At 56.7% G+C, this 23,307-nt stretch overlaps 2 protein-coding genes across 17 annotated transcripts in view; both read right to left on the bottom strand.

Moving 5' to 3' along the window:
* Nucleotides 1-2,145: 2,145 nt before the first annotated feature.
* On the bottom strand, nucleotides 2,146-10,357 carry Nsmf (NMDA receptor synaptonuclear signaling and neuronal migration factor). 4 transcript variants are annotated; one of them, XM_046465406.2, is made up of 15 exons: nucleotides 10,214-10,357; nucleotides 9,862-9,923; nucleotides 8,835-9,329; nucleotides 7,984-8,059; nucleotides 6,841-6,909; nucleotides 5,935-5,987; nucleotides 5,325-5,414; nucleotides 4,728-4,852; nucleotides 4,456-4,539; nucleotides 4,275-4,308; nucleotides 4,115-4,185; nucleotides 3,883-3,962; nucleotides 3,674-3,776; nucleotides 3,441-3,516; nucleotides 2,146-3,337 (listed from the first exon to the last, which is right to left on the bottom strand). In XM_046465406.2, the coding sequence occupies exons 1-15, from the start codon at nucleotides 10,282-10,284 to the stop codon at nucleotides 3,240-3,242; spliced, it is 1,587 nt and encodes a 528-aa protein (XP_046321362.1). In that variant the 5' UTR covers nucleotides 10,285-10,357; the 3' UTR covers nucleotides 2,146-3,239. The 4 variants fall into 4 exon arrangements, with proteins under 4 accessions (XP_046321362.1, XP_046321367.1, XP_046321364.1 ...); XM_046465411.2 differs by lacking the exon at nucleotides 5,325-5,414; XM_046465408.2 differs by lacking the exon at nucleotides 6,841-6,909.
* A 520-nt stretch (nucleotides 10,358-10,877) lies between these two features.
* The window catches only part of Pnpla7 (patatin like phospholipase domain containing 7), a 69,367-nt gene continuing 56,937 nt past the window's right edge, over nucleotides 10,878-23,307 (bottom strand). For 8 of the 13 annotated variants that reach the window (XM_046465391.2, XM_058585866.1, XM_058585865.1 and 5 more), the window contains 10 exons: nucleotides 16,777-16,933; nucleotides 14,805-14,921; nucleotides 14,602-14,671; nucleotides 13,944-14,060; nucleotides 13,227-13,375; nucleotides 12,827-12,979; nucleotides 12,583-12,693; nucleotides 12,339-12,423; nucleotides 11,469-11,607; nucleotides 10,878-11,284 (listed from right to left, as the gene is read on the bottom strand). In XM_046465391.2, the coding sequence (XP_046321347.1) occupies nucleotides 10,942-11,284; nucleotides 11,469-11,607; nucleotides 12,339-12,423; nucleotides 12,583-12,693; nucleotides 12,827-12,979; nucleotides 13,227-13,375; nucleotides 13,944-14,060; nucleotides 14,602-14,671; nucleotides 14,805-14,921; nucleotides 16,777-16,933 (1,441 nt within the window). In that variant the 3' untranslated portion in view covers nucleotides 10,878-10,941. Of the gene's footprint in view, nucleotides 11,360-11,468; nucleotides 11,608-12,338; nucleotides 12,424-12,582; nucleotides 12,694-12,826; nucleotides 12,980-13,226; nucleotides 13,376-13,943; nucleotides 14,061-14,601; nucleotides 14,672-14,804; nucleotides 14,922-16,776; nucleotides 16,934-23,307 lie in introns of all 13 variants that reach the window. The other 5 variants (XM_058585871.1, XM_058585875.1, XM_058585874.1 and 2 more) reach the window with 4 other exon arrangements.

The raw sequence follows: 23,307 nt of genomic DNA, 5'->3' as shown, positions 1-23,307 counted from the left end.
ACTGCTCAGGCCAAGATAGGCTGACACACACAAGCCTGTGGTGAACGGGCGCTCATACAGCTTTGTAGGTAGGCCTCTGGCACCTTGCAGTTTCTTCCCACCCCTCAAGTCAGGAAGTAGTGGTAGCAGAAAGCACAGTGGTGGGAGAGGAGCCCACCCACCTGCCAATAGCTGCTGGGATGGGACTGGGCCCCCAGGCCCTGCTGCCACATGCAGAAGCAGCTGTCACGCCTGCTCTCTTTGCCCCCAGCTGCTGGTGAGCTGGGGCAGCACCTCCACCATCTACCATCACATCCACAAGCTCTTCACTTACAGGATGGGAATCACGCTTCAGCAAGCCCTCGATGCTCTAGCCACCAGCTGGCCCCAGACCACCCAGGCTTGCCCTCTCCAGGGTGCACGCTCTGCTGGGGCACACATCAGGCCAAGGGGCCACCCAGGGGTTCCTCTGGGCTCATGCCTAAGCCTGGACATGCAGCCAGGGGGTCTGCACCCAGGAGTGATGCTTGCCTGGAGCAGCACTGAGCAGGGGAGGCAAGGTGGCCTCTACCCTGCTGTCCCAAGGAGGCAGGCAGTTGGGAACAGTTCATTGGCTGTAGCCTGACCAAATGACTTCAGACTGTGGCATCCAGGCTGCTGGCAGGCTCAGCTGTGCTGAGTGATAAACCTTTTGGATGCCGTCTGGAGGACCTGGCCACAGAGCGAACAGCAGGGCTGTGGCTTCTCACAGAAGGGGACATGGGGAGGTTGTTGCTGGAGGGGACCTGAACCATCAGCTACGAACATGGGCAGCATGCCAGGTCATTCTCCAGAGGCACACCCAGCACAGCTAACGCCTTCTAAACATTTGCCAAACCAACAGGTGAGGACTGCTCCCTGCTGGTGGCTCCTTCTGGATTCCTAATGGGGCTGACTTTCTTCCTGTCCTTACTGGCCTCTGGTTTCCTCCTCTGCATTCTCTTCCCAGCTCGTCTCTTGTCAATCTATAAAAGCTCTTTACGTATTAAAATAATTAGGAAATTATCCTTAATCTCATGTATGTTGCAAATGTTTCTTACCCAACTGTTTTTGGAGGCTGTTTGGACTCAGGCTGTGGGGTGAGGGATACTGGAGTGGCTGGGAACACCCTGGGCACTTGTCCATGTCTCGGCCGTCTCTTCTCCTGCTCTTAGGTTCACACTGATTTGTTCCTGAGTGCTTCTGGGCTTTGGTGTCTCTTCCTGTTGCACTTCTTGGTGGGCAGGAGAGGGAGGTGTGGGAACGAGAACCTTGAGAGCCCCGAGGATGATGGGTGGTAGCCCTGCTAAGACAGCCCAGGTCCTTCAGAGGGTCTGTCAAAGGCACGGGAGGTACTGGATGTGGCTGAGCTCAGGACTGCACAAGGCCATGACATGACACAGCCTGCTTTGGAGAGGGTCACCCCCAGGGCTGCAAAGGCAGCATGGAGCTGGTTCCAGGAGGCAGGGACTCTGTGAGCTGCACAGCTGCAACCTGCTCACCTGCACTTCACCATGTGGCATGGGCAACTTAACAGGCGAAGGTATACAGACATCGGGCACTTTACCTACAACCTTGGAAGCCTACACACTCAAGTTGGCCTAGGCCCTGACTGGACTGCTCTGGAGGCAATGCGCCCAGGAAGGGGCTATGCTGTAATACTTTAACTTCAAGCCTGCCAGACTTTGCCCATGCTGCCTACTCATCCCAGCTCCCGGTGGCCCTGCACAGGACCAGCTGGCACCAGCTGCTCTGGCCCCCGCCACTGAAAAGGACCTGTCTGGCTGCAGTGTGGACACTGGGGACATCTGGCAACAACTGAGGTTGAGGGCATGGTCAGCAGGTCCTGCAGTCATTCCCTGGCTTCCTACTGTGGCCATATGCACAGGGTGGCCTGAGGGTATAAGCAACTTGGTGTCCAGAGGTGGGAACAGAGGTGGCTAGAGGTCACTCCTGACCCTGCATGGTCTTTACCAGGACCATGTTCTCCCAGAACCCCAAAGGTCTCCATTCCCTCCCTGGTGTGCCTGATGCCTTGCCCCATGTATGTGCCCTCAAGGAGGTCGAATGGCCTCACCCCACCCGCCCAGTCAACATGTGCAAGCCACAGTAGCTGTGACCTCACCAGCACATGTACGGAGAGGAGGATGATGGCAGCCGCAGCAAAGGGTCAGTTTTAATTGTCACTCCAAGGGATCTCGCACATTATTTGGAACCCAACTCCCCCCTCCCTTGGCCAGGGACACAGCCAGGTGCCCTCAGACCCCAGGCTCTGCAAAAGGGGGGCCTGCCCCCAAGCTCTGACTATATACAAGAGGGCTCACGCTGCTGGGTGCTGGCAAGGCCGTGAGGGGAGTCCGGGAACCCCACAGTCCACCAGCTACCCTGCTCCTAGGCCCAGGGTGCTGGGTCCAATACCAACTGCAGAGCCCAGCAAGGATCTCGCCATTCGGGGCCCACACCCAGCCAGGCCTGTGCTGCAACAGGGCCTCCAGACAGAGGCCAGCAAAAGCTGAACTCAACAGCCGCGAGAGCTGGGTAGGCTGGAGGGGGCGGGGCGGGAGCCAGCCCAGCGCCTCCTCCCAGAGGAGGGAAGGCTGGGCCCTTCCCTCGGGCTGCCCGGGCTGCCCTTGCAGGGCTCAGTGCTGGCTGAGGTCAGAGTGAGCAGGGGTAGTGAGGGGGTGAAAGCTGACAGACTGGGCCAGTGCAGACAGGGCAGGCTGGACAGCCTGGCAGCACCGGCCACCAACAGAGGAGCCACCCTGGTGCTGGTGATCAAATACGGCAGGGCTGAGGACTGGGAGACAGTGGGTCCCAAACACACACTGAGCCAGGTTGTCTACGCTGTAACTAGTAGCATAGTGCTTAACTAGTTAACTAGTTATGATGCTTCCCTTCAGGTTGTTTCAGGGGTGTAGAAAATTGCACTTATTTCTATGAACCCTGCGGAAGGACTTCCCAACGCTGCAGCCTCCAGTCGAGGCATGGCAGGGCAGCGTCTAGCCACCAGGTGTCCACTTGCTGCAGGACAAGGCTTCTCCCAGGCCCTTAGGACCGTGGCCTCTGTGGCCCCACGGTGCAGTGAGGACCAGACCCCACAAGAACCTGAGCAAAGTCTGAAGGTCCCTGAAGTGACTCTGGGCAAGAGCAGGGCCACTCGATCCTGGGTACACGAGGTAGCCCAGCCCGGGGTCTCCTGGGCCAGAGGAAGTGGCCTGGTGGTGCTGGGCGGGCCTGTGTCCTCACAGGACATCTTCGAAGTCCAGCAGCTTGGAGTGCTGGCGGCTCTTCCACAGGCGGTACAGCCGGAAGTCAAAGTAGGTCTCAATCATCTGCTTCCCTGGTGTGGTTGAGGAGGGGAGGGCAGGAGGCTCAGGCCTGGCAGGCTCCTGCACCCTGGGAGTGGGCCCTGTGCCCTCATTGACCCTGCCAGGCCAACTTACCTTGGGCAGACAGCTCCAGCGGCGACTCAAAGGTGACCCTGTAGGGAGTCATGAGGGTCCTGAGGTTCTGGAACAGCTGCAAGAAGGGGCAGGGCCATGAGTAGGGGGCCAGAGACAGGACCCCCAGGATTGGCTTAGGCATGGGGTTCTCCAGGAAAGTCAAGGGGGAAGAGAGGGCAGTAAGAGACAGGTGAAGGGCGCTGCCCCATATTTTCCTGGGTTTGGCCTCGCACCTTCTCCCCATTGGGGTTCCCCAGAATGTAGCAGCCCATAATGTGCACGACGTTTGGCTCCGGGTTTACTTTGCTCATCAGGCGACTCAGTCGCTTCCAGAAGCTACAGAGGACAGCAGGGATGATGGTTATGGGTGCTGGACCAGGTTCCCAGGGCCCAGGACTGCCTTGAGCCCTCAACCCAGGTGCCCCCAATCCAACTCTCTCACTGGATCATGTCCTCTTCCTTCTCCACTTTGGCAAAGGTGGCCACCTTGTTCTTGAGCAAATAGAGGTGTCCGGGGCCTCCCTGCAAGAGGCTGCGGTCAGGCCTTGGGCGTGGCAGTGCTCTGTGCCTGCTCCACACATGCACCCATGCATGTGCAGGCTGGCAGCACCCCCGAGGGCCCCTGCCCCACCACACGGGCCTTCTCTCTTGGCAGGAAGTGGGGCTGGGCCTACCTGGCAAAAAATCAGCATCTTCCAGATCTTGGCCCCCTTGTGGTAGATGTTCAGCTTCTTCTCTATCTCCTCTGGGGAGAGGGAGGTGTGAGCACTGCCCAGGCTGGCCAGGCCACCCTCCCCCACCAGTCACCAGAGATCACATCATTGAAATGCGTACCTAGGATGTCCTCGAAGGTTGCATGCTCATGGTCCTGGGGACAGACAAGCCATATGTCAGAGTGCTGGGGAACCCCACTTCAGGCACATTGGTTGGACATGGCCCAGAATGGAGAGGGCAGGAGGACCAGCAGGGGGTGGGGAGATGGAGTGTCTGGGGGACAGAAGGCTGGGGCACTTACGTAGAGGATGGGGATGATAGAGGGGTCATCCCTGCGGATGATGGTGGGGATGTACTCAGCTTTGGGCACCTTGGAGGAGATGAGCTGAAGGAACAGGGGAACTGCTCAGCGCCCATCCCAGTGCTAAGGTACAGTGGGAGCCCCTGAGGTCCTCAGCCCAGGTGGACCCCCCATCAGTTCCCCAAGCAGCCCACGGAGGCTGGGCATGCTGAAGGGTCAGCAAGGGCTGGGTTCCACCCAGGGGGCACGGAGGTGCTGGGAGTGTGCCTCACCATGACCTTAGGTGGCAAGAAGCCCTCTGTATCACAGGCCACAGCCTCCAGGCCCTTCTCTGTCTCCCAGTCCAGGTCTTCACAGGCCTCGTCCAGTGTGCAGTGGGAGCTCTGCAGGTCACTGCCTGGGAGGCAGGAGGGGTCACCGGGACAGTGGCCCTGCCACCCAGAGTGACCGCAAGCTGTATCCTGGAGGGTCTTCAGGGTGGGTGGGAGGGCCTTGTGAGTCATTGCCAGTCCAGCAGGACTGAGCTAGCGGCAATAGTGGTCTAGGCAGTCTCATGGGGTAAGGGGAAACTCGGATCTGAGGCCCAGGAATGGTGTTCCTGTGTGAGCTGAGGCCAGTGAGTTGCAGCCAGGACCCCCTGGAGTGGCAGTAAGCTCAGCCCTACACAGCCTGGCCCTGCGATGCTGGCACTAGTTAATCCCACCTAAGAGACTGGAGATGCTAGGCACCCCTACCTCACAGATGGGCAACCTGAGGCTCAGAGCAAAAAAGCGCAGAAGCCTAGCAGTGCGGGCACAGGACCCCTGGCGGGGTCTGGGGTCTAGGGGAGCCTCTGGGGAAGGTGGGCTGGCCTGTGCCAGGACACCTACTGTCTCGGGAGTCGTGGGAAGTGTCGGCTTTCATGGGGGTGGGGTCGCTCCAGGACCGGCTGAAGCTCCGCTCGCGCCGCTCAGCGAACGCTGCAGTGAGAGCAAAACCCCCATTAGCCAGTGGGGGTGGGGACAGAGAATACACACGTCCTAGGACAGGAGGGCCAGGGGGACTGGGGAGAGGTAGAGAGTGACACATGGGTAGGGTCTGACATCGTACAAGGCAGACAGGCCTGGGGTAGGGGCATCCACCAAGACTCAGGCTGGGGCAGAACCTGGGAAACACTAGGGTAGGGGCTGGCCAGGCCCTGCTACCAGGCAGAGTGGGAACAGAGTGGGAATAGAGGACTATGGGGCGGGGCCTCAAGGGGCGGAGAGGACTACTGGGAGGGGCCTCAGGGGGGCAGAGAGGACTTCTGGGGCGGGGCCTCAGGGGGCGGAGTCTGGAAGAGGAATATTGGAGTGGGGCCTGGGAAGCAAGCAACTGGAGTCTGAGGGCAGAGGTGGGAGTGAAGCCTGGGAGGGACAGAGCCCAGAAGGGATTCAGCTGCACGCAAAGCCCCAGCCAGCCAAGCGCAATGCTGCCCACTGCCCTAGCCCGCGATCTTACTCTGGGCCTTCACCCGCCGACTGCCGACCATGCGCAGGTGTTTGCGGAAATTCCTGGCGGGTGGGGGGGGGGAAGGAAGCAGGGGGCGCTTAGGGCCATAAGTCGGGTGGGCAATGACCCTGACCCACCCAGCCCTGAGGTCAGCCCACCCAGCTGAGTTCACTGGGCCTCCACTTTTGCCAGGACCAAATGCCCTCCTTGCAGCCTTGAGCTCTCCCAGGTTCCAGCCTCTCACACAGACTGCTCATGCAAAGATAAATCCCACATGGCCTTCTCCTGAGACCTTCCTAGGGTACCCCTTTGCCCCAGAAGAAGGGTGCCTGCATCCGGAGCAAGCCCCCACCTTTTTTTGTGCTAGTTCTGCTGGCTCCCAGGCTCCCCCTCTACTGTTGACCATTCCTGACATCCTCTCCCTGGACCCATGCCCACCTGAACCCTACTAGGCTGCCTTTCCCAGGGGGTGGAGAGGCCTAGCCTCCTGCACAGCAACCAGGTGATCCTGTCTGTACCATCTCCAAGTCAGTCTGGGGTCTGCAGGTGCCCTCCCCGCCTCGAGGAGGGTGGTCCTCTCTTCCCCCAAACACAGTGTTCAGATGGACAGACAAGCTAACATCTCTGATGCTGGTAGAACAGGGGGTAGGCCTTGCCACTGGACCCTCCGTTCTGGCTTTGGAACCAGACAGATGGACGCAGGCCAACGGTCAATGTACCCTCAAAATGGAGATCCAGCGACTGAAACACAACCCAGGCCCTGAGGCCCCTCCTGCCTGCCACGTCCCCAGAGCAGGGCCAGGCCAGTGGTCGCCACCACCCTTCCCCCATCAGGTCTGCCAGGGCGGGGAGGGCCCAGGCCAGGCCAGTGTGACCAGAGACAGACCCTGGTGGCGAGTGGCTGGCAGGCCCTACCTCTGGATTACAGACGCGGAATCATTCTCCCGTTTCCGGCGCTTCCTCTCCGCGTAGCCCCTGAACACCCTGGGAAACCACCGCGAGTCAGCACTGCCCTTGGCCAGAGGCAGGAGGGACACAGACGTGGGGACAGAGGCGCAAGCAGAGGGCCCAGCAGGGGCATCCAAGGCCCAGTTCCCAGTAGGCCCTGCGGTGGCCCTGGAGACCACTGGAAGCTGGGCCCACGGGGCTCAGCACTCTCACTGTCAAGGCTCAGGTCCCTGGCCTGTACAAACCTACTTGAGGGTGGGAGGGTCCCCCCAGGACAACCACTGTGCCCTTAGGTACAAGTTGTATGGGGGTACTTACGAGATGCTGAAGCCACAGCAGGAAGGGGCAGCATGAGAGAGAAGACACGGTGAGCCTGGACCTGGCTTCCCTCAGCCCCAGGGCCCCTGAAGTTTGTTCCCTTCCTGTCACCAATTGGGAAGGTCCCTCACAAGCACCAGCAGGATACCAGCTGGGCTGTGAGCCAGCCTGAAAAGGCAGTGGAAGCTGAGGCCACTGGGCCTACACCACCAGGCACTAAGCCCCAGTCAGGCTAGGTTGGGGGTGGGTCTTGCCGAGGACTGACGGTGCCCTGCCTTGGACAATAGCTGGAGGGTGGAGATGGGGTGGGGGCCCCTGCAGCAAAGGGACCCATAGGAAGGGAAACCCAGATGTATGTCAGGTAAAGAAGAGCAGACCCCTGGGTGACAATCACCTGTATCTCACTGGAGACAGAGGAGGCTGCCATCTGGGTACGTGGGGGCCAAGAGAACCACCCCACCCACACCTGAGACTGCAGCAGCACTGCAGCCCGGGGCCAGGTCCCAAGAGGACAGACTACAGGGTTGGTGGGGGTCCTGGGGGAGTGGGGGCAAGGAATGGGCAGGGCAGGTGGGAGTTGGACATGAGCTATGGAGTTGGGGGAGCAGCCACCCTGCACCCTGGGACTCGAAGCCTCAGCCCGGCTTGCTGGCAGACCTTGCACAGCATGGTGCAGCGGTTCAGTAGCAGCCCTCCAGCTGGGCCCAGAGGCTAGCAAAGGGGATGAGTATTTCCTGAGCACCAAGGAGAGGTGACCTGGCCCTTGACTCCTGCACCACACATACAACTCACGCTTGCATAGTTGTGGTTGCTGTCTGGAAGCTGAAAAGGTTCTCCTTGGGGAACCAGGTACGGATGGGGACATCATCTGGAAGAGGGAGAAGGAGCTGTGCTGGCACAAGCAGGCCTGCAGCCTGGCCCCACACTGGCCAGCGGGCACCCAGCTCTCTCCCACATGGGAATAATCCCCACACTAGGTTCTGCCCAGCTGTTCACACTCAGAAACTCAGGGGCTTGAGGCTTTCTCTGCTTACTCTCCTTCTGGCTGCCCCAGGTTTGAGAGGCATTCCTCTGAAAGCAGCCTGACTCCAAGGGTGCTCAGAGAAAGGATCTCCCAGGGCCTTCTTGGGAAGGTCAGACTTGCCCCTGAGAGAGTGAGCAGGAGGCCCTTACAGCCCTTCCTTGAAGCCCAGGCATGTCCCACAGAGGCTACTCTGTGGTGTAGAGAGCTTCTCCATGTAGTAAGCCTCTGGGGTTCCCCAGCCCCCACAAAGGTTGACAGTCCTGGGCACCAGACACTTTCCCCAGGACTTCCTGAAGACAGCCTGACCTTGCAATTAAGTCATGCTTTCTGCCTGCTCCTTCCTCAATATCTCCTCATCCTCCATATCCTCCCAGGTGCCCTCCTCCAGGAAGCACTTCTTGACTGACCCAGTCCTGGGAGGGCAAAGCCTACCATGGGCCTAAAAGAGCTTTGCAGAGGAAGTGAGGCAGGCCACAGCCCACAGGGCATGCAGGTGGTGGCATGAGCCCAAGGGCTTCATTCTGAGTCTGCCTGCAGGATGTGACCCAGGCAGCCTCCACCTGTTACCAGCCTCACAGAGCATGCCATCTACATCTGCAGGTGCCGAGGAGCCCCTCACCAGATACTCGATCCACGCTGTACATCCTCTCCAGTTTCTTGCGACGGCCAGAAGCCTCAGGCAGAGGCGGCTGGTCTAGCCCAAAGGCTTGAGGGGAGGGCCCAGGGGCAGGTTGGGCACATCCAGGACACTCTTTGGAGCCCTGTCGGCTGCCTGCCCAGCTCTGGCAGGGCCTGCTGAGGTCCTCACGGCTGCTGCCAGGGCTGGCACGCAGGGGCTGGCTATGGTGGTGAGGGTGCCGCTGCCGCCGCCCCTTCACCACTGCCAGCTCGATGGCCTCGGCCTCAGGGCCAGGCAGCAGGGCTGGCTCCCCAGAGATGGTGTACACTCGGGGCTGGGGGCCCTCAACAGCTGGCTTCCCACCACCAGCATCATCTGAGAGGCTACCCTCAAAGCGGCCATTGGAGACCAGGGAGAGGCGGCGCTTGTTCTGGGGGGCTGGCTGCATCTCGGGGGATCCGTCGTGGCCAGAGTAGGCATCAGCCAGCAGGTGATCTAGGGGAGAGGCAACGAGTGAGCATGCAGCCTGCTCTAGTCTCCCGGCATGCCAAAGGCAAGGAACACCCAGCAGGCACCTGACCTGATGTAGGGGGCTCTGGCTGCTGGAACCCGGTCCCTGCTGCCTTCAGAATAGGTGTTTACAAGCCTCCCTCTCCTCCTATCTAGGTCTGAAGCTTTTGTGTGCGTGTGTGTGGGGGGCGGTGACAGGCCTTGCTACCTGTGCCTGATCCTGGGGGATAGGAACAAGCAGCCCCCCCTCCTGCCTGCAGTAGTTTGCAGAGTGCCAACTTCTCCCCTCCCCCCCACCAGCTGGCCCCAGGAGACAGTGGTGCCAACCCTGGGGGTGCCAGGAGGCCTGTTGCCATGCCAACGGCCCAGGCTGGGTGGGTGTCATGGTGATGAGTGATCAGAGCTCCTCCTGGGGCTCTGGGCCAGGGAGGGCAGGGGATGTGAGGAAGTGGAGCAGGGCTTGGCCTAGGCAGGGGACCTCGGGCTCTCTGCTGGCACTGCCTCACAAACCCCCTACCTGCACCGTTGCGGTTCTCAGGGTGACTCTGGGACAGGTACTCTCCAAACGCTCGGGCTGCTCTGCAGGGTGGGCAGAGTGGGCAAGGTCAGTGCCCATAGGCCCATTCTCAACTCTGGCAGTTCGCAAGACCCTCCCAAGCAAACACGATGCTCCCACCCCCCACTTAGGCCCTCCATCGCCAAGGGGGCTGGCGCTCGGCTCCGCCAGCGAGGGTCACTGCCACGCATCTGCATGCTGTCAGTCGTGAACCCGAGGCCCACCCGGAACCTGGGCGCACCGGCCCGAGCTGCCCAAGAGACCGCGTGGGAGGGGCTGAACCTCCGGGGGCCGGCCTGGCCGGCGCACTCACCGCACTTTGGCCGCCACCGAGGACATGGCCTCGCTCCTCAGGGCCCTCCTCCTGGAGGCGGCGGCGCCCATGGTCGCGGCGGCGGCGCATCCCCCGGGCCTCAGAGCGCGCCCCGCGCCCGCCGCCTCCGCCGGGGAAGCCGCGCCGCGCCGGGGGTCGCGCTTGCGCCTAGGGTCGGGCTCAGGGTCGCGCAGGCGCTTGGGCCCGGGCCCCGCATGGCCGCGCCGGACACTCCGCGCGTCCCGCCGACCGGGAGAGAGCGAGCTGCGGAACCGGGGCGGAGGCTCCGCCCAGTGACGTCAGGCGGGGCGGGACCAGACCCGGCTCCGCCCCGAGGCGTCACGAGACCTGGGCGGGGTCTTCGGAGCCTGGAAGCCTGGCACCTGGAGTCCTACTCTGGTCCTCTGTAGGGCCTGGTGCTCCTCTCCACGCCCCGACTTGGCCACCGTGTGTTCTAGGGGCGAACAAGGCCTAAAGGGCCCGAGGGACTTCACTTTCGTTTTGGGGGACCCGAGTTCCATTCAAACCCTGAGCGACCTTCCTGGCCAGCCTGGAAACTGGTGTCCTTTGACCACGGCTCATCCTCCCCTACCGCCCCCTCCTGATGGAATCAGGCCCATCTTGGTGTTTCTCTGCCACAGGGACTTTGGCACCTAGAGACAAATCCACACAATCAGATCTACCTTTATTAACATGCCAATCTGGGGTTCCCACACCTCACAGAAACTTCATGGGGGATGGCGGGAGGCTGGCTCATCTCCCCAGGGGTGCAGGGGTGCCAGTGCAGAAAAGAGGCACAGAGGGTGCAGAAAAGAGCCCAGGCTGGGGGTAAAGACTTGACAGGCTGGCCAGCTGGCTGAGGCTTCTCTTGTCAGGTGGGTAAAGTGGCCTCCCAGGAGTGGGTGGAGCCTCAGTCTTGAAGTCAGGCTCCCAGGAGATGCTGGATTCTGGGGAGCATCAGAGCAGCGGCTACTCTGCAGTCTGGCCAGGGAGCCAGGAAGATGAATTGTCCTGGGGTTGTTGTGGGGAAGCCAGGCCAGGGTGCGGATGCTGCAGCATGGGCTCTCCCTCCTGGAAGCAAACTACTCAGTCAGGGTGCAAACCGGCTGGCTGCCACCCAGGAGGGTTGATCCTGGGCCACATCACCTGTGTGGGCAGCAAATCCAGAGCCAGGACTCTAAGGCCGGCCCCTGCCTGGGGCCTTGAGAACAGGCCCAGCCAAAGGGGCACTAGAAGGACCCAGCCAGCCTCTCACCAAGTCAGAGCCCAGCTCTGCCTGGGTGCTCTGGAAGTCCGCGTATGTGTCCTTGGGGATTTCTGGCATCTCCTCCTCATACTCAGTCTGGTAGTCAGATTCGTCTGGAGCAGAGAGGAGGGCCTCATTGGTCCCCTTCCTAAGGACAGGGGCTGTGTCTGCCACAGCTGAAACTCAGGCAGAATCTAGTCGTACAGCCTAGCCTTTACTCAGAGGCAAAGGTGCGCATGCAGACACCCACCCTACGTCTTCCAGAGGGAGCTGCTGCAGATCAGGCCCTGTGTACACACCTGGCTTTATTTTCAGCTCCAACCCAACACTTGAAGGGTCTTCCACAAAGAGCTCTTCACCCACTGTCAACCCGGCAAGCTACTCATGAGAAGCCTGGGCCCTCGCTCAGCCTCATGAGCAGAGGCTTCAGCCAGAATACAGGCAGCTTAGAGTCTGGGGCTTTCTGATCCTCGTAGCCACAAGGGCCTCTCGGGTCCCCCTTCAAGATAAGGCATGCCATTCTGCTACAAGTAAAGCAGCTGGCCCCCGGCCTCTAGCCCTCAGCCTCCAGCCCCAAGTGCAGGGCCTAGACTGGAGCATGGTGAATGCTGGGCCCACCCTCTGGCTTAGTGGCTCCACCCAGGCCAGCCCTCCCTGCTGAGGTATGGGGCAGGTGTGGGAGAGGCCTGGGAAGCCTGGCGGGGGGAACTGTCTCATTACTGTGGGGACCCTCTGCCAGCCAGAAGCTCTTGGAGTCTTAAGAGAATGGTGTGTGACTACATGAGGGCAGGGGTGGAGACCTGTGGGGTGCTGAGGCCCAGCCAGTGTCAGCAGGCCACCCTCTGTTGTGCAGGCCCACCGCCTGGGTGACCAACTCACCATCCACTGTGGCCATCTTGGCAGGCTCAATGCGGGACACGATCTCAGCAAGGTCCGTGAAGGAGGCATTGGGGCAAGTGGGGATCTGGAGTATAAGGCACAGGATGGCCACCTGCCTGGCATACATGCCTACCACACAGCTGCCCTGGAGGGACAATGTGGGCCCGCCCCAGGCACTCTGCCAGCTCTTCCCTGCCACAGCCCCCCTTGCCCTCTTCCTGTGGGGAGACCCCTGCCCTCTCACCACACAGGCCTTCCTCTTGCTTGGCCCCTGCCTGTCCTGCAGCATCTTCTCTAGCACTCCACTTCGAGCCCAGAGGCCAAACACTGTCCGCCCGTGTTGGTAACCTACTTCCTGCACACACAGTGGGCAGTTATGAGGTACAGGAGCCCCCACTTCCCGTGCTCTCAGGAGGCTGGGGAGGGAACAACCACCAGAGCTTGCCCCCACTGACACTTTGTTTCTGTGGCCAGTGGCTGACACTTACACAGATCTCATCAAACTTGCCAAAGTCCAGGGTACGATAGCTGTCGATGGGGGGCCGCAGGCACTCGCAGTAGTCACAGTTCTTCACCATCTCCAGCTGCCGGACGCAGCAAACGTAGGCCAGGCGCGTCTGAATCTCAGCCATGTTCAGCACCTGCAGAGTCATGCCCAAGACTCCTGCCCCGGTCCCTTCCTCCCAGTCCTTTCTGGCCCAGGCCCAGGCCCAGAACAGGCCCTGAGCTGGCCTGGAAGTGTGTTCTGGCGGGCTTCCCCAGGATTGGCCCCAGGGCCTAGGCAGGGGTGGGAGTGACCCAGGCCTGCAGGACTCAGCCTGGGAGGTATTCCACAGCCTGCTCATAGGTGGAGGGCATAGGCTTAGAAGCCACCTGGCACCACCCCACCTTGACTTTGGTGGCCAGGGGGTTCCACCGTTTCCACAGCAGCCACCACCCAGAGAGCGCATCGCCATAGTTGGTAAGGTCTGTCTCATCCCGGCTGCCCACGTCGATGGCGATCACCACCTTTGCCCCCATGGATCGGGCCACATCCGCTGGGGAAGAGGAGGCAACTATGGTCACCACCTGGGTCAGGGCACAAGGGGACACCCCAGAACCCAGTGGGACAGGGCCAGACCCCGCTTCACTAAGCCCTAAGGAAAGTGCTGCTCACAACTAGGCCTGTGGAGACAGGAAGCCTGTGTGCCTCAACTTTGTGGCAGCCAAACTGTGTCGGGGGCCCTTCTGAGCACACGTCTAACAGGTGGCAGGTGGAGCCTGCCCAGCACAGTCAATACCTGCGGGCCATTAGCGCCTGGCTGTGGGTGCAGATGGGTCTTAATTGCTCTTGGTGTGTCTGCCTGGCCATTGTCCCGTGCACTGCTGAGCTACAGGCAGGTCCATATGCTGGGAACACACCGTGCATGCGTGTGCCTGTGCACAAGCTTGTGTGTTCTCAGGACTGTGACGCCAGCCTGACATTCTCCTTTGGCATACTCCAAGGAAAACGTGTGCCACCCCAGCCTTCCTGGTGTGGAGGCGGCCTTGGCAGACAGCCATGAGCAGAATGAGTGACCGAGTTGCTGAGTGCCAGCGGGCAGGAGCCCCAGCCCTCTGCAGTACCTGGGAGGTTGTTGATATAGCCTCCATCCATCAGCAGGTGTCCGTCCTTGGGGTCGCAGAGGGGCGGCATGTAACCTGACAGGGACATGCTGGCACGCACATACCGCCACAGAGAGCCTAGGGAGCCGAGAGGGTCTAGTGGGGGAGGGGCCAGGGAGGAGCCTTTTGCCACCCACTATGGGTTCCTGTCCTGGACTTCCCCTTGGATGGGCCACAAGCCCACAAGCCCCCATCTCCAGGGGTCAAGGGTCAGCAGATGGACCCCTCATCCCTGAAGGGACTTGCAACAAAAAGGGTAGGCAGTGAGGGTCCAGGAGGATACAGAACTGAGGTCTTCCTCTGGGTCTCTGTGAATACATCACTCTGTCTGGCTCTTCCAATAACTACTGGGCCCTAAGCTCCCTGTGCCCAAGTGTGACCATCCCTCACTCTTCCCTATAGAGCCCTTCTGTCACCTGGACACCCTGATTGCCACCTGCCCTGCCCCTCCTGTCCAAGGTGCCCTCCCTGTGCAGACCTGCCTGCGCCTCGTCTCCTTGGTGACCACACAGAGCTGCTGGCTCTCCTCTTGCCCATGCTCCCATGGCTGCCTGCTCCCCTGGGCCACTGACCCACTTGGGCTGGCCCTGCAACTCCCTGATCTAGAGATGGCACTCACCATCTGTGTGGACCCGCATGGCAGAGGCTGTGATGTCGGTGGTGACAGCGAAGTAGGGGAGCCACAGGTCCTGTGGGGAGTACAGGGCTCAGGGGACCTCAGGGATGCCCTACCCATGTTAGGAGGAAGAGGAGGGCACTGAGGGTGAACGACCAGTGCCAGCCAAGAGTGGCATGGCTCCCAGGGCATCCCTGGGAAAGCACCTCAATCTGCCGGTCCCTGAAGATGCTGCAGATGCTGCTGTTGAAGCCTGCTCCAGAGAACATGGATGTGATCGGGTAAGTCAGGTCCAGAATGGTTTTCACCACTGATGTCATGTCCTGGGAAGATGAAGGTCTCTGCAGAGGGGCTCACGCCTAGGTCTGCAGGACCCTCTCTGGAGCAGGATATGGGCACACAGGTGTGCTTCCAGCAACAGAACATGGGTGTCCAGGCATGTCCTCAGACCCAGGCTGCCTGGATTCTTGGGGGAGCGATACTGTGGGCATGCAGTAGTAGAGAATCTGGGAACCAGCCCCACATCCTCTGGCCCTTCCTGGCCATAGGCAGGCTTTGCCAACTTGGCCCTTGGGGGCTTCACAGCACACTTGTTCCCTGGGCTCCAGGTCTGCCTGCAGTGTGGGAGTAGCAGGTGGAGTGGGCAATGTCAGGAAGAGCTCAGGCCCAACTCCTTATCTCACTGAGGTCCCCAGAAATGGCATATGACCAGTGAGATATGGGAGCTGATCCCACCCTCGCCCTTGCTCTGCTGGTGGCTCTCTGGGTGGGGCCAAAGCACTGAGCACTACTGTGACTGGCCCCACTGGAGAGCACCTGGTCTCAAGGCCAGGGAGGGAGTAAAAGGCCCTCCCTGCTGCTGTGTGCAGGGTGCCTGGTTCAGACGTGACACGATGAGCCCAGGGCCTGACTAGCATCAGAAGCCCCTGTGCTCACATCACCACATGAAGACTGTCCTTTAAGGCAAGCAAGAGAGCTGGAGCTCCTGGACAAGGAACTGGTGCCCAAGACCTGGGTCCACTCCTGAGGAAGTCCCACTGCCACCCCATCTCCTCATTATAGTGCAGCTGGGCACATGGCTCTATCCCACCCTGCCCAGAGATGGCTCCCTGTAGGGTGGCAGCCCTGGCAGGGTTCCACAGACCAGCATACCCTCAGGATGGTGGAAGAACCATTCCCATACCTGGTCTCCAGTACCAGACTTGCAGAGGGGGGTAATGGAAAGGATTTCCTGCGGGCTTGAGCCTGTCTCCCCCCAAGGGACTAGACCCTTGCTAAGTTATCTTCTGCCCACTGCACACAATGTCCTGTGGTCAGTGCTCTTGAAGCCATCCCTAGTAATCGTTGCTATCTCTTTTGAGTGGCGTTTGAGGAGTGACTGGGGAACTTATTTCAGGGAAGAACCATTTCTTGAATGGGGAGCCCCACAGCAGGGTCCTTGGGGGCCTGGTGGTGGGGACAGTGGCATCCCCAGGACTCGTCAACACAGCAGATGACCTAGTCCAAGAGCTTATGCCTGGAAGATGGACAGTTTTCTTCCCTTTTAGAAAGAAGAACACAAACAGTTTTGATCCCACACATGGCTTCAACAGGGCTTAACTGTCTTGAAAGAAGAGGCATAGCAGCAGAGAACCGCAGAGCCAACCCACTGCAGAGCTTGAGCTATTCTGCTTCCTCTGATTCTACACTGGGTATTTTGATTCTGGTGCCCATTTAAAACAAGGCCAGACTCAAGGCTGGAGCTGTTTATGTCCCTCTGCTGGGCAGAGCTCATTCCTGGCCTCTCCTTCATCCGACTCACACCAACTCCCCTGCCCTAAATCACCCAGATCCAGGTACTAAGCCCCCAGGGCTGCTGGAATGACCCCCTATTGGTCCTAAGCAGCTCACCTACCTGTGCTATAGAAACCAGGCCTGGGCCACTTTGTTCCTTTCTGCTCCTGAGTGGCCCCAGTGCCCTCCTGCCTCACTCTGCCCTGTGTGGTGGGCTGTGCCTCTTTTCTTCAGGGACTGTGGGCAATACCCGCTCTCCCTCCAGTGGCAGAGGCCTTTCCTTGCTGTCCCTTTCCTTGCTGTCCCTTCCCACAGCAGCAGTGTCTTTTCCTACACTCTTCCTTTGTCCCTCAAACCTGTGGGGCTGTTTCCTAGAGACCTGGTTCGGGAAAGGTACCCACTTACCTCAGCCCACTGCTTGGCCCGAATCCTCATCTGGCTGTAGTTCCTCTCTTCAGAGTACAGGGCACCCATGAAGGCCCCAATGGATGTCCCTCCAACCATGTCCACGGGGATGCTGTACTCTGCCAGGGCCCTGAGGATGCCCACCTGGGCGCAGCCCCTTCACAGCCAGGAGCATAGAGAGGAAGTAAGTGCCATCACCAGTTCAGCCCCGCTATGTCCCAGAGAGGACCAGAGGTGGCTGCTTGCAACCCACCCACTCCTCCTTGTCCCTACTCTTGCACAGGTCACATAGATGGGCAATGATGCTAATGCAGAGAGGGAGGCTGGAGGTAATTTAAGACCCCCAAGGAGACGGTGGGGATGGGATGAGGGAGGACAGGTTACAGGAGAGCCGGTAGGTATGTGGCCTCTTCACCTGCAGACACTTGCCACGCCAGCAAGGAGGGCACTGCAGAGATGGTAAAGTGGAACAGGACTCTTGCCAGTCTCAGGGGTGAGGAAAGGTGGAGTTGAGGGACCCCTGGAAATGAGAGGTCCTGAAAAGCACCCCGAGGGCCAACCCAGGAATCAGAGCAAGTTGGAAATGGACCAGCCCTCCCAGAGGCGAGGAAGCCAGCTTCTGATCACTTCCAGCCCCGGCTGGACTTGTCACCCAGAGCCTGCACTTGTCACTGCCATTTCCATGCAGGAAGTCTACTAGCCACATGAAGAGATAAACTACCTGGCCACAAACCATGAGGAAACACAAACAACAGAAGTGGCCCAGAGGGAGCCCAGACAACCGAAGTATCAGGCACTGGGTTTTAGAATGATGGTGCTTGAAGCTCCGCCCCCCCCCCCGCCCCCCCCAGGAGCCAAAGGTGGGAACTGCTACAGTGGAGAACAAAAGGAAGGAAGTGCATTTGTAGCATGTGAGCTGGTGCGGCTGGTGAGAAGGAGACCACAGGGACAAGGGGTGCATGCTGCCACGCACATGAGGGACCAGGAACAGGCAGCTGCATGGAGAGGAACCAGGAGATGAGGGGAGAGGGCAACGGAAGCTGGCGCTAGTGGGCTGAGTCTGTTGGTGGGATAAAAGTGTTCTGGATGGTGCTGACAGCTTCACAGCCACATGAGTGTCCTTAAGTGTGCACTCAGAAAGGGCAAAAATGAACACATGTGAAAATTAAATACTCAAGTACAACTACAAAAAGAGTGTAGGATGGGCATGACTGACAATTTGGACACAGAATCAGAAACTAAATCAAATGGTGATTCTAGAAGTAGAAACTAAGAAGAACTCAGTGACTGAACCTAATAGCAGACTAGACACAGCTGAAGAGCGTGATGTGACAGTTAAGAGGAGCAGAAGAAAATGCCCACTGGCTCACAAAGCATCAAGAGGATGGGATGTGTAAACTATTCCTTCAAAAAACAGGCACAGGAGCTTCAGAAGCAAAGGATCTGGCACAAAGTTCTAATTTATGTGCAATTCAAGCCCAGAGAGCAAAGAAAGTGGGGACAGAGCAATATCTGAAGAGATGATGGTTGGGCAGTTTTAGAACTGATGGCTGCATCAAGACTCACATTCAGGGGCTGGGGCTGGGGCTGGGGCTCAGTGGTAGTGCACTTGCCTGCATGTGTGAGGCACTGGGTTCAATTCTCAGCACCACATATAAGTAAATAAAATAAAGGTCTATCAACAACTGAAAAGATATTTAAAAAAAAAAAGACTCACATTCAAAGAGCATCATAAACCCTAGGCTCAAATCCAAAGATAACTGTGCCTGCACTGTTGAAAACCCAAAGCAATAAAAACCATATTCAAACCAGACTGAGGGGGAAAAATAAGACAAGGGTTTGGGATGTGGCTCCATGATGGAGCACTTGCCTAGCATGCACAAAGCCCTGGCTGCAATCTCCAGCATGGCAAAAGAAAAGGAAAGACACCTTGCCATCAGAGGTGCAGTAAAAAGAGCTCGCTCCTTCATACTTTTGTGATTATGACAAAGACCATACACTTACCATCTGTTCCTTTATGACAATGTCTGCTGGCCCATAAGGTAGGAAAAGAGAATAAATTAAATAAAAGAGTGAAATCAAAGAAATAATACAGATAAGAGCAGAAATTAACCAAAATCCAAACACACAATAAAGATGTCAACAAAACCAGAAGTGAGTGCTTAGAAAGGACAATCAGTGGGAGATGAGGGGGAAAGGGAGATGAGGGAGGGAAGCAATGCCATCAGGAAGAGGTGCATCCCACAGGTGCTGTGGTTGAGGAGAAGCGACTGGGCAGCTTCACAGTGGGAAAACTCAGATAAAGGGGGCCCGACCCAAGAAAAGCATCACCTACAAAACCCAAAAGTAAAATAGAGAATCTGAAAAGTACTGTAAATATTAAAGAAATGGGATATTTAACTTGTAAATACCCACAGAGAAAATTTCATGTTCAGCAGGACACATGCCTGTAACCCCAGCAACTCAGGAGGCTGAGGCAGAGCATTGCAAGTTAGAGGCTAGTCTGGGAAACTTAGTGGGATCCTTTCTCAAATTAAAATCAAAAGGGCTGGGGTATAGCTCAGTGGTAGAGTGCCCCTGGGTTCAATCCCTAGGACTACAACCAATCAAATAAATAAATTTCATATTTCATATCTAAATGGTTATACTAGTAAGTTTTACTATACATATAAGGAAGAAAGAATGCAAATTTTACATCAAACTTTTCAGAGAGCAGGAAAAGAGCCCTTCCTTCTGTGACCTGGGAAGGCAGCAAAGCATGTGGTACTGAGGGAAGCCTGCTCCTCCCAGCGCTGCAGATGCAGAGGGACTTGCCCTGCAGACTGAGCCTGGCACAGCCAGACCCACCCACTGCAGGGACTTGGGTTTGGCTTTTATTTGTGATTCATACTTTAATAGGACAGAGAGGAAGACACAATCACCTCACCAGACCCTGGGTGCCACCATTTGTGACAAAAACTGAGAGCAGAGGGGTTTCCTTGGATTCAGCAAGACCGCCACGGTCTACAGCCAGGATCATGCCAAGTGACAACCAAGCACACCCCAAGGCTAGCACAGACGCTCCCAGGTCCATCAGTCCTGCACTGGAGGCTCTGGCCAGGGCAGAAGGAAAGGGGAGGAATCTGAGCACGTGTACATGGCTGGAGAGGAGGAGGACCAGTGCTCATTCCCAGATAACAATTGCAGGCACAGAATCCAAAAACTTCCACAAAAAAGCTCCCAGAACAAGGGAGTCGAGCAGCTGTGAAGTGCAAGTCCAGCCTAGCTGCATCCTGTATGCTGAAATGACCAGTCTGAAAGCAGAATCCAAAAAACACACTTAGAGTAGCTCTAAAGAAAAGTTAGAAGTGCACTTACCCAGTGACAGCCTGGCCTCCACACTGAGGCCTGGGTGAGGGAGGCGTGCCTGCCAGCGGGAGTCCACCCTGCACAGCTGCCTTTCTCCCCAGAGTGACCCACAGACTGGGTGCATCCCTATCCAAACCAGTCAAAATTGACCACAAAGCCATTTCACTAAGACTGCAGTGCTGCCACTGAGGACGAAACAGGCTCTGCAACAGCGCAGCCCCCACACAGGGCCCAGCAGGTGCCTCTCAGCGCCACAGGGAAGGGAGGTCCTGGCAGACAGCGTGTAGTAGAGACCAACTCCTGCCTCACACCACACACAGAAATTAATTTGAGGTAGATCAAAGGCCTACACGGACAATCTGGAATTGCAAATCTTTTAAAAGGAAAAACAGAATTCCTTTATGACCCTAGGATAAGCAAAACCTCTCAGAATACCCAGAAGTAATAACCATAAAAAAACTGGAAAAAAATCACAATTTATAAAAAATCATAAGGGGGGGGTGGGTAGGAAAGAATGAAGGAACTTTGGATTGTGCAAGAGCAGGGGTGGGGATGGGAAGGACAGGTGAAATGAGATGGACATTATTACCCAATATACCTGTATGATTACTGTGTAGCTCTGTACCATGTACAGCCAGAGGAAGGAGAAGTTATGCTCCATTTGTGTACAATGTGTCAAAATGCATTCTGTTGTCATGTATAACTAATTAGAACAAATTTTTTAAATGAAATAGAAAAAAATTAGAAACAGTTCATTCGAAGATGTCATAAAGGAAATGAAAAGAAAGTCAAAAGCCAAGAGAAATATTAGCAATAAATATATCTGGTGACAGACTTGCAGTCAGAATATGTACAGAACTCATCCAACTCTATGATAAAGGAAGCCTGGTAGAACAGCCACAGAGCCTGGGCAAATACCTCACAAAATAGGATGCATGTGCTGGGCATGGGGGCCACACCTGTAGCCCCAGGACTCTGGAAGCTTTGGCAAGAGGGTTGCAAGTTCAAGGCCAGGCTTAGCCAAACCCTGCCTCAAAAATGAAAATAAAAGGGCTGAGGGCGCAGTTCAGTGGCAAAGCAAGCACCCCTAGGTTCAATCCCCAGAACCAAAAAATAAATAAAAAAGGACGCACACGCATATGGCCAACCAGCACACCAGCTTACAAAACGGAAGCTCCACATCCTGCCATCGGGAGATGCAAATGAGAACCACACAGAGACCACAGCACGCCCACTAGAGTGGCTACAACTGAAAGACTGACAATACCAATGGGTGGCAAGAATGTGGAAAACTGAACTCTCACACATAACTGGTAAGTGTAAAATGGCACAACTACCCTGTGGCCAGGTAACTCCATTCCCAGGCCTTTGCCTAAGAGACAAGAAAACATGTGCCCATGTAAAGAGTGTTATTATCCTTTTGCTCCTAAAAATCAAAAGCAAGAAACAACCTAAATGCCTACCAGAAGAAGGAGGGGTGAAAAAGGAGTGCTCGATGGACTAGTCCTTGGCTCACCACACCTGCACCCGAGGACACAACCTTCACACAGCATGTCACGAGCACAGAGCCAGATATACCAGCTCATGGTGGGAGATGTAAACAGGCAAGCAGAGCCAGCGAGGAGCCTGCCATTGCTTGTCCCAGGGACAGCTGCACTAGGGAGTCAGGAAGACTAGGAAGAGAGATCACTCGGTGTTAGAGTTATTTTAGTGGAAAAATTAATTGGAATATAAAGATGGACAATATGGGAAAGAAAAGGTAAGAGAATTAGAGAATCCATCTAGGATGCCAATACTCGACCAGTAGGAGCTCCAAGAAAATGAAAAAGAAAGAGGTAAACACTATTTTAAAAAATAAAACATAGAACACTTTCCAGAGTTTTTTCTTGGGTGGGGGAGGATAATGGGATTAAACCCAGAGGTGCTCTACCACTGAGCTATAATCCCAGACTGTCCCCTAATCTTTTTGAGACAGGGTCTCACTCAGTCTCTGAAGCTGGCCTTATACTTGCAATTCTGTTGCCTTAGTCTCCTGACTAGCTGGGCATGACACCTGGCTGAATTTCCAAGTTTGAAAGAACCCAATGGGCATCCAGTGTAATGGACAAAAAACACCCACATCAAGGCACATCCCATGTAGCTTCAGAATACCAAGGACCAAGAATGTCCTTCAGTGTTCCAGATTAAAACCCAGGCCTGTGAACAATAGCATGAAACTTCTCAACAGCAATATGCTACAAAGACAATGAAGCCCTGGGAAGTACTTACGGCCAAATCCTACCAAACTATCATGCAAGTATGAGTGTAGGATAAGGTGTCTTCTGAGAGGTAGGATCTTAACATGTTTGCCTCCTATGCATTCTCTAAGAGATCACCAAAACAGGAACATATCAAGACAGAGGAAGAAAGCACAACACAGGAAATGAGCCAAAGGCAGTTCCCAGGGCGACATCCCAACAGCTAGAGAGCAGCCAGCAGAGATGAGGGTGGCGACCCTAAACTGTGCGAGCAGAGGTGGCCTGTTCTGTCTGAGCCTACTAGTGGGTGCCAATGCTTCCAGCAGTGCCTGCAGGTGCACAGCTCACACCAGAAGCTGAGCAGATGCAGGTGCAACAAGGAAAGAGGAGTGATCCCAGAGTGCCCCATGAGAGCCATTTCACAATGAAACAGAAAGTGCCGGCTGAGCCACTGCAGGCTACACGGGGACCCTAATGGGACGAAGGGAGCAGAGCAGACAGATGAGGAGGACGCAGAATAAGAGTGCGCAGGAGGGCCAGGAAGCCAGTCATCTACAACAGCAGAAAGCAGACCATCAGTCCAAAAGGAAAGGAGACAAGCAGATGGTCACAGAATGGGGTAAGTGGGTGTTTCTGGGAACTCTGGATTTGGTGCTGGAGAGGCTGTAAGATCTTTTTTTTTTTTTTTGTCCTGTGCCTTACAGAACCTCATGGCTTCTAAGTGCATTCTTTTTTTAAAAAAAATTTTATTTTTTAGTTGCACTTGGACACAATACCTTAATTTTATTTATTTATTTATATGTGGTGTTGAGGATCAAACCCAGGGCCTCGCATGTGGTACGTGAGTGCTCTACCTCTGAGCCCCAGCCCCAGCCCCAGCCCCATAAGTGCATTTGTATTAAAATGCATTTTCATTGAGATGCTGCTGGCCTGACCTGCAAGCCAG

This window comes from Marmota monax, unplaced genomic scaffold, assembly GCF_021218885.2.
Source record: "Marmota monax isolate L192 unplaced genomic scaffold, Marmota_monax_Labrador192_F-V1.1 WCK01_AAM20220418_F8-fsc00167, whole genome shotgun sequence".
NCBI lineage: Eukaryota > Metazoa > Chordata > Mammalia > Rodentia > Sciuridae > Marmota > Marmota monax.
This window is presented reverse-complemented; position numbering and strand designations above follow the sequence as displayed.

Coding starts and splice junctions, on each gene's coding strand:
- Nsmf (XM_046465406.2), bottom strand. CDS start 10,284: ATGGGCGCCGCCGCCTCCAGGAGGAGGGCCCTGAGGAGCGAGGCCATG. Junction 6,910..7,983: donor GCAACCACAACTATGCAAGC/GTGAGTTGTATG, acceptor GTGGTTTCCCAG/GGTGTTCAGGGGCTACGCGG. Junction 5,988..6,840: donor TCCGCGTCTGTAATCCAGAG/GTAGGGCCTGCC, acceptor CCCACCCGCCAG/GAATTTCCGCAAACACCTGC.